The sequence below is a fragment of the Nothobranchius furzeri genome, chromosome 4 (genome assembly GCF_043380555.1).
Source record: "Nothobranchius furzeri strain GRZ-AD chromosome 4, NfurGRZ-RIMD1, whole genome shotgun sequence".
Lineage (NCBI taxonomy): Eukaryota > Metazoa > Chordata > Actinopteri > Cyprinodontiformes > Nothobranchiidae > Nothobranchius > Nothobranchius furzeri.
The window spans coordinates 80,907,461-80,917,460 of NC_091744.1; the positions used below are offsets into that span (position 1 = coordinate 80,907,461).

The 10,000-nt window shown below is 47.8% G+C and overlaps 1 protein-coding gene across 2 annotated transcripts in view; it reads left to right on the top strand.

The window, feature by feature from the left end:
• LOC107396198 (guanine nucleotide-binding protein G(o) subunit alpha) overlaps positions 1-10,000 on the top strand; it is a 77,830-nt gene that overhangs the window by 57,674 nt on the left and 10,156 nt on the right. The window contains exons 6-8 of one of the 2 annotated variants that reach the window (XM_070550492.1): positions 3,551-3,680; positions 7,782-7,935; positions 9,462-9,768. In XM_070550492.1, the coding sequence (XP_070406593.1) occupies positions 3,551-3,680; positions 7,782-7,935; positions 9,462-9,649 (472 nt within the window). In that variant the 3' untranslated portion in view covers positions 9,650-9,768. Of the gene's footprint in view, positions 1-3,550; positions 3,681-7,781; positions 7,936-9,461; positions 9,769-10,000 lie in introns of those variants that run through there. The other variant, XM_070550491.1, reaches the window with a different exon arrangement.

Consider the following 10,000-nt stretch of genomic DNA (forward strand, 5'->3'; position numbering starts at 1 on the left):
TGTTGAGGGTCCTTTGCTATGTATTTGTAGCTGGACTCTGTAATTTGAGGCCCTACAGCCTGTAGGAGGAGGTTTTGGTCCATGACTGTGGTTCCGTCCAGCCCGGTCCATTTTCAGCACCACACAAACTCCTTTAATGATGGTTTCATTCATTTTTCTTCTGAATGAAGAATAATGTTGGACCATTTTAGCTCTCCCCACCCCCCCCACCCCCTTGCTCTGTGGATTCTGCAGGATCCCGTGAGTTTAGCGCGGCGGCTGGGGACCACGGGGACACAGAACATCACTGAACTATAAACTATGTTAACGCTTCACTGATTGTGCTACAGTAAACAGACATATGATGAAAAAGGCTGGATCTAATTCCAGCTGAGTTTTGAACCAGGCTAAAGACCTATGGTGGTCTTCTCAGTTCCTACACCCCAGCAGGTCCCTGAGGTCCAGTGACCACTCATTGTAAAAACGTACAATGCCTAACAGACAGATAGTCTAAAATGATAGGCCACACCTACCTTCTACTGACACGTGTACAACGGGCAGGAGAAACCACCTGGGACCCTTCTCACCCTGTTGACACTGTGTGTGTGTGTGTGTGTGTGTGTGTGTGTGTGTGTGTGTGTGTGTTTGCATGTCCCTGTCTGTTTGTTTTAGTTACATCATGTGTAGACACAGAGTTGCTGCACCGGAAAGAAATTCCTTTAAACATGAATCTGGATGTGACCTTCATCACCACCCTCTCCACATTCTGCCCCTTTGCCGGATCAACTGACTTCCTCTTTCTCTTTCCTCACATTTTATTTAATCACAATGTTTTTTTATTTATTTTTTTAATTTTCATTCTTGGGCTGCACAGTGACGCAGTAGTTGGAGCTGTTGCCTTACAGCAAGAAGGTTCCGGGTTCGCTTCCCGGCCTGCATGTTCTCCCTGTGCATGCGTGGGTTCTCTCCGGGTACTCCGGCTTCCTCCCACAGTCCAAAAACATGACTGTTGGGTTGATTGATCTGTCTAAATTGTCCTTAGGTGTGAGTGTGCATGATTGTTTGTCCTGTGTGTCTCTGTGTTGCCCTGCCATGGACTGGCTCTCTGTCCAGGGTGTACCCCGCCTGATTTCCCATTGACCGCTGGAGATGGGCACCAGCCCCCCCGTGGCTCTACGTGGACAAGCGGGTTCAGACAATGGATGGATTTTCATTCTTGTGAAGCGCCTCGTGATTTTTACCTTGAGAGGCGCTTGTTTCTTCTTCATCGTGCTGGTAAAGAGCTAGCGTATTAAACCGAGGCAGAAGCTTGTTCATGTACCATCAGCATTCTGGATGTAGACACAGTTTAAAACCCGTGTCTTTATTTGACTGTGGTGTCCAGATGTGGCTGAGGTTATCGCGCGTATGTTGTTGATCGTTATCCCCAGCAGCGATAGCCTACAAACAGCCTACAAGTGCCACGGAGAAGAAACGATCTTTTATAAAACGCTATCCAGATAAAAAACCACGAGGCTCTTCACAAGAACGAAAATTAAAACTAAATATGATTAAAAACATTTAAAAAGTCACAGGGATGGGAAAGATGATCTTAACCCATCTCTCTGCCAGCATTGCTAGTATTGCTTCAACACGGTGCTAACTTTGGCTAGTAAACAGCTAGCATGCATCACTATTTATCCAGCTGAGGCAGAAGTTTAACTCGCCTTCATAATGAATGTAGTGGATAGGGATGGGTACCTTTGACATTTGAATTGATTCGATACTAATTCCCGGTACCTAGGAATCGATACCGGTACTTAACGGTACCAATTTTCGATACTTTTGAGTGTTTAATATTTTAATTCTCTTTTATAATTAAATATATTTTTCTCAATTTATAACCATATTTGATAAATATCACGATAAATAACATACAACTGTTTGTATTTTAACATCGTCCTTGTAGTTTTATAAGTTGATAATTAAACTGAAGCAAACATCTTTACTGTGAACTAAATTTACTGTGTATCTTCATTCCTTTTGCTATGCTTTTTCTTTGATTTTTCCTACTGGGAAGTTAGAATTTCCAAGGAGAAAGCGAACGCACCATTAGCTGATAACAATGGTGGCAATGGAAGCTAACATATCAAGCTAACGTAATCTTAAACAGTTTATTTAGCTGCTGGAGCAGATTAAAACGATGATGCCTCACACTTAGATCGTTGTCGCTGGTTTCATCTTCACCCAATCACCCGTCGCGTTCAGTAAAGTGAAGCCAAACGTTAGAGCATGTTCATGCTCTTCTAGTTGGAAATTTGGAGTTCCGAGGAGAAAGCGAACGCACCATTAGCGAAATGGAAGCTAACATATCAAGCTAACGTTATCTTAAACATTTTATTTACCTACCGGAGCAGATTAAGATGAGGATGTCTCTCTTAGATCGTTGTCGCTGGTTTCATCATCACCCAGTTACCCATCACATTTAGTGAAGTGGACCCAAGCTTTAGCGTGCGTTCTCTCTACCATGCTGCTCTGTTTACAACTGGCTCGCAGCGACCGACGACATAACGCTCTTGCGCATGCGCAGCTGTCTAGGCAAGTTCTCGTTATGAAGGACGGGTACCGAAACGAGGCGCCGTTTCAAATGACGTGAATCGGTGCTCAGTTGGTACAATGGAATTCGGTCGGTACCTTAAAAAGTACCGAATTCGGTAGTGGAGCACATTCTTTGTCTTTATTTGAACATGCACAGCGTCTTGAACATGGTCTGGGTCATCCTGCTGACCGTTACCTTGGGCAGGTCCTACAATGATCGCTTAAAAAACGTAATCGAGTACTGCAACCTGGAAGTATTCAGTCAAACCTGGGTCCGTGGCATGAACCCAGAACCGAGTCTGTTTAGCTTCGGTGACCCAGAAAGTGGAGATTTGTGAGGCGAGTTTGAGAGATTTGGAAAAGAAAACAAATTACAGATTGAATAATAATAATCCGTCATGATAAATTTGCATACACCATGTCCTCATATTTGGACCTGGAGCTTCTTTCCTCAATCAGGATCCAATCAACCTCTTCATGAGAATGTTTTGTGTCGTATGATGAAGGCTTGCTCCTTTTCCAAACCTTAGCTCTGTGAAAAACGACGGCAGACCTACTTTTTTCCTCAGACGTGGACCGATTTGCTCCAGCCTGAATAAACTCTGGCAGGATCATTGTAGGTTTCAGCTCGTCGTGTGTTTCCAGCTGGTTTTGTTCACCACAGCTGCTTTTATACTTTCATACGTTTGACGAGAACAGAGGTGACACGAGACCAAAGCCCTGTTATAGAACAGCTAATTTTAGCTTAAAACACAAGTCTGGTTACACGTTTAAACTCAGTGACAAGAGAAGAAGAACATCAGCTGTGTGGACAACAGGACGGGACGGGACGAGCTGCTGCTCCGACTGTCCTAGGAGCTCAAATGTTTTCAGTTTGAAGGACTGAAATGTTTCTGTTTGGGGAGCCGTGAACATGTTTACCTAATATATTATGCTGCTGTCTGTATGAGGACAGGAAGCGTCTTTACTGGTGTTTGTCTGCTGTGTCCATCAGGCTGTTTGATGTTGGAGGTCAAAGGTCGGAGAGGAAGAAATGGATCCACTGTTTTGAGGATGTGACGGCCATTATTTTCTGTGTGGCGCTGAGCGGGTACGACCAGGTCCTTCATGAGGACGAGACCACGGTAAGAGCCCCCCCCTTCTGGACCTGGTTTACTTTGGGACCAGCTGTGGTCCAGAACCAGTCAATACAGAGAAACGGACCAGATCCAGAAGCAGCATAATGAAGATTAAATCTCTGAGGACCAACATTTAAAGCTAAAGTCCCACCAGTGTGTGTGACATTTGTTCTCCGCACCTGACCCATCCCCGTGGGGAGCGGTGAGCTGCAGCGGTGGCTGCGCTCGGGAACTATCTGGTGGTTTAACCCCCCCAATCCAACCCCTTAAAGCTGAGTGTCAAGCTGGGAGGCGTTGGGTCCCGTTGTTCAGGTTTGATCCGACCGGGATTTGAATCCCGATCACCCGGTCCCAGGGGGACACTACCACTGAGCTGTTCATATAAATCATTTATTAAATGCATAAACAAACTGAAACAATATGACATCACTTCCTGCTCTCTAAAGGCCACACCCCCTTTTGGGTTTTAGTTAGATCCTTAAATTTCCAGGTTTAATGAACTCAAAGGGGTTTGTCCCATGGGCGGGACGCTGGAATGCCAACGGGTTGAAGCTAAATCTGAGACGTAGGCAGGCCTCTACAAATAACCCCGCCCCCTGAGAATTCTAACCGAAGGAATACGTTTTTGTGATTGGTTATTTTTGAGCTGGCTAGTCCCGCCCCTCATGTGCCTCTCTGCCTTTGAGGAACCAGACTCGTCCTCTGTGTGACAGAGGACGAGTCTGGCAGGCCAGGCATGCGAGTCTGCGCTGGGACCGGGAGATCGGGGTTTAAATCCCGGTCAGGTCAGACCAAAGACCTGAACTATGGGACCCAACGCCTCCCTGCTTGACACTCAGCTTTAGGTGGTTGGATTGTGGAGTGAAACCACCAGATGGTCCCCGAGTGCAGCCACAGCTGCAGCTCACCCCCCCCCACAGGGATGGGTCGCATGTGGAGACCAGTGTGTGACGACTAATGGGACATTAACTTAATGTCTGAAAGTGGGATTATAATCTGACCTCCCACTAAATGTTTGTGGAAATGCTGCAAACGGCACGGATTTAAGTCCTAATGAGTCTGAACATGAATATATTTCAGAAAACATATAATTCATTCAACTTTATTTCTAAAGCGCCAAATCAGGACCAGAGTCGTCTCGAGGACCTTCACACAGTAAACATTCCAATACGGGTCAGGTCATTAAGCCAATCAGTAAACAGTTTCCTATATAAGGAACCCAGCAGGTCGCATCGAGTCACTGACTAGTGTCAGAGTCTTTACATACAAAGCAAGCATGCAGCGGCATCAGGTTGTAGGTTTCAGGTAAAACACAGGTAGACTGGGATGTTGGTGCTTTAAGAACACAACCAACTCCGAAATCCAAAAATTCCAGGGAGGGAACTGTTCAGTAGCTGCTGTGATGTCACGAGCATCACCGCGAGCTGGAGAAACACGGGCGACGTTTACCTGTCTGCCAGGTCAGGGAGGCTTTTACAACTGATAAACTCACTCACCTGCAGCGAATGATCCGTCGGCATCGAGCGGCGTTCCAGGTACGTTTACACGCTATCGTATAAACCTGCTACAAGAGGTTAAACAAGCAGGAGGAGAAACCTTTCCTGGTTGTTTCATCTCTGTGGAAGTTTTCAGTCCCGGGTTTCCTGACAGCAGTAATATTCCACAGCTGGACAGGACAGAACCAGGAACCCAGTAATGGGACAGAAGGAACCTTTGCTGCGGTTCTGATCAGAAATGTGCCTGTAGGTCTAACGCACTCTCCATGCCGGACGGCCCTGAGCCTCTGACTGGTCTTCAACAGGTGGACCAGTCGACTCTGACCCGGAACCAGTTCTAGACTCTTTGGTACCGACAGCCTTCTTATCAAAACCCTTCAAATGCTTGGCTTTGTTTTGTTGTTTGAAGACTCGGAACTGTGACCGGAGCTGATTTCAGCACCAGAACCACAAGTTTTATGAGAGAAGTGAAATAATCGTGTTCGTGTCTGAGGAGATCATCTCCTCTGCTGCTGGAAAACATTCACCTGGAAAGTCCTTCAATGGGATGGAAGCATCTCCTTAACCAATCAGCTGAGAGACGATGGACCTGTCGGGTCCTGGTCTCCTCACTCGTGTAGACGCACATTTACTGGGTTGTGTTCTGCTTCCTCTGTACCACACACACACACACACACACACACACACACACACACACACACACACACACACACACACACACACACACACACACACACACACACACACACACACTCTCTCTCTCTCTCTCTCTCACTCTCTCTCTCTTACACACAACACACACATGAATGCACACACACACACACACACACACACACACACACACACACACACACACACACACACACTCTCTCTCTCACTCTCACTCTATCTCTCTCTCTCTCTTACACATAACACACACATGAATGCACACACACACACACACACACACACACACACACACACACACACACACACACACACATACACACTCTCTCTCTCTCTCTCTCTCTCTCTCTCTCTCTTTCTCTCTCTCTCTCTTACACACACACACACACACACACACACACACACACACACACACACACACACACACACACACACACACACACACACACACTCTCTCTCTCTCTCTCTCTCTCACTCTCTCTCTCTTACACACAACACACACATGAATGCACACACACACACACACACACACTCTCTCTCTCACTCTCACTCTATCTCTCTCTCTCTCTTACACATAACACACACATGAATGCACACACACACACACACACACACACACTCTCTCTCTCTCTCTCTCTCTCTCTCTCTCTCTCTCTCTCTCTCTCTCTCTCTCTCTCTCTCTCTCTCTCTCTCTCGTTATACTATTCTGTGAACACCTTTCCAGCACCAGGTGTGTGTTGGTGCATTTTATCTGGGATGAGTGGACTGGGATTGGTATTGGCGCTGTGCGGGCGGATCCCTTTGCTGTTCCTGCTCTAAGCTCCACCCTGCAGATCTCAGGCTCCCTCTACTCTGCTGTCACTCTCGCCATCGACTGTCCTCTCTAACCAATCAGCAGTCAGAACTCCTGCAGATGCTCCGCCTACAGGCAGGTAGGAAACCCTTTGAATAGGAGCTGAAAGCAGTCCCTGTCTGTGTCCTCCTGTCCACTCTCCCCTTCTTCCTGATGGAGTTTATTAGATGAGTTAAAGCTCCTCTCTTCCTGCTTTTCCTTCCATGTGACGGCGACTCGCCCACACCTGAGCTCGTTTACATCTGTCTCTTCCCTCTAATCTGACTTGATGAGCTTGATCAGTCCCCCCCCCCCCCCCCCCCCCACCTCCCCTCTGATGAGGCGGACAAGAACCAGAAAGAAACTGCTTTCAGCTCCTTGTTTGAACAGATCTATTTTCCTTAATCAGGAGCTCGTTATCCTGTGCTGACGCATCCATGACCATCTATAATCAATAACATGAGAAGTGTCTGACGAGCTAAAACCCAGTCATGCTGGATGTGTTTGTGTAGTTATGATTATTTGATTAAATCTGTTTAGCTTTGATGGAGTTTTTATCCCACGCATCACCGGCCGTGGTGTCTCCGGCTTTAGGACTTGCTGATGATTGAATCTAAACAACACGATAAAACATGACGTTTGGTGATCAGAGTCAAACACGTCTAAGTTCCTGTGTTGGTTACAAAGCGGCTCCCAGTTCCACCAGTAAACAGGTTAACTAGTCACAGTGGAACAGATTCATCTGTAGCTGTAGATGTAGATGTCCAGGATTGTCTTCAGAGATGGGGATGACTCTACAGCGCCCCCTAGAGTCAGAGAGCTCCACAAGGTCTGGTTAGCAGCGTAGCGTGGGCGATGTGGAGCAGACAGGCGCTCACTGCTAACAGCATGCATGGCTTGGTTAAACTCACCAGCATGACCTCTAACTCGCCCCGTGAAACCCAACAGAACCTCTGAAGAGGAACTCCTCCCAACTTCTGTTCTGTTTTCTGGGTTTTAGTTCCTCCCCCCGTTGGGACGACGTGGCTGGAGTCTGTGCTTTTATTCTGCAGCTTTTGAATGAGTGTTAGATTGATCCGACCCGTCTGACCCGCACCAACCTCTCTCCTACAGAACCGGATGCACGAGTCTCTAAAGCTCTTTGACTCCATTTGCAACAACAACTGGTTTAAGGACACGGCCATCATCCTCTTCCTCAACAAGAAGGACCTGTTTGAAAAGAGGATCATCAAGTCTCCACTGACCATCTGCTTCCCAGAATACACCGGTACATCCAGCATACTGTAGCCCCGCCTCCACACACACACACACACACACACACACACACCGAGTCACCAGTCAGAGCAGAGCGTGAACGTGTAATAAATGCTGCTGTCTGAGGGGCAGCAGGTCGTTTCCTGTTCCAAACACCTCCTCCTCACCACGGGGTGATGGTGATGATGATGATGATGATGAAGTCTCCTCCAGAACTTACCTTCTTTAGTCTCCAGTGTGGAAGTTTCTCTCAGGCGTTTTGTTCACGTGGAACAGTTAGCTAATGCTAACGCTAGTGCACCTTCTCTCTGATCGGATCGGAGCTGGCCTTCACATTTATTCCCATCCCTACCTCCTGTTGCCTAGCAACCATGGCGGCACTAAGCAGCACTGCGCGCAGAAGCATCACGGGACTCGTCATATGAGCTGGTTTACGAGGATTTTTCCTAATATAACCAACAAAACCACCTCAATTTAAATGTTAGCACCAGATATTAGATTAACTGACATCTAAAGGGTAATCATCTCCTGCTTCATCCAACAGAACACAAATCTCTCATTTGGCCTGCAATGAATTCTGGGATATGGTGGGCCAGAAAGGAAACTCCAGACCTGTCTTTGAAATTCAGGGAAAATAAGGAAGTGTTGCTAGCAGCCTTTGAAGTTGACATCCTTGTGTTAGAGTAAATGTGTGACTGCTGCAGAGGACCTCTTCCCCTCAGCTCACCCTGGGAGCCATACGGCCGTGAAGCAGTCCCTAACAGGATTCAGGCTTGATGCCAAACGGAATAAATTATTCTGGATTATTGTCTCCACTTCCAGAATTCCAGTTTCTAAAGCACCTGCACGTTCCGAGTGCGTCTGAGTGTTTTACGCTAAATCAGGTTAAAAGTTTCACCTCAGCTGAGCTGCTGTCGGCTCTGTGTGAGGCAGGAGGAGGACGGGAAGGTAAAACAAACCAGAGCGGTGCTGCAGGGTGGGGGAAACGAGACGGAACAACACGGCTCAGCCGGAGAAACAACAGAAGTGGGAACGCCAGCGAGAGCCGGAGTGTGAGAAACAGACTGTGGGAAAGTCGGGAGAAAGGAGCCCAAACGGCAGGACTGTGAGAAAGGGAGGATTAAAATTCCAAAGCCGTTTCTTCTCCCCTCCATGTCCTTTTTCACGGCCGGGTTCTGATGAAGTTCTGACAGGCAGCGCTGCTAATGGCCCACAGCCATGGGGACGGGACCAGAAACCGGTCCGGTCCCTGACTAGAACAGATCTGAGCGCTGAAGCAGAACGCCGTCTAAGAGCAGATTATGGGATGTGGATCTGACCCATCAGAACCCTGATGTAACAATAAGAGTCAGGAACCGGCCGACCGCAGCCCGGTTCTGTTGGGGAAAAGCTGCTCAGGCGTCAAATACCTGAGAACGCGGCTCAGCAGAAAGTTTGCTGAGCTGGAGGGTCAAAGGTCACATTTTCAGAGAATATCACACAGCAGCGCTGGTGCAGGCGGGCTCCTAACGTCTACCTCGTCTTCTCTCCCAAATGCAGGTTCTGATACCTACCAGGAGGGCGTGGCCTACATCAAGTCACAGTACGAGAGCAGGGACAAGTCGCCCAGCAAGGAGGTGTACGCCCACGTGACCTGCGCCACCGACACCAGCAACATCCAGTTTGTCTTTGATTCTGTCACCGATGTGATCATAGCACACAACCTGCGGGGCTGCGGCTTCTACTGATGCTGCTGATCACCTGCCGGTTACCTGTGTGTGAGACCCAGGGCGATGATGTCATTGTGAGCCTCTCAGTAGAGCTGTCCACCTCCACCTAATGGCCAGCTTGGCTGATTGGTTTGGAGGTCCTCTAAGGTTTTTGTTTTGATGCTCCTGTGAGAGGCTGCATTCCATTTCCGCTGAAAACACACAGATTCTGGTTTTGAGGCCCAATACTGATTTCTGATTTCTGTCAACGGTGCATTCAGGGACACGTCAGATCAGCCAAATATGGGCCGATCCCGCTCGCCAGCCAGGTGTTGTGAGTATCCCTCACCTGGACCTGTCCAGGCTGCACTCTTTGGAGTTGAGTTTGAT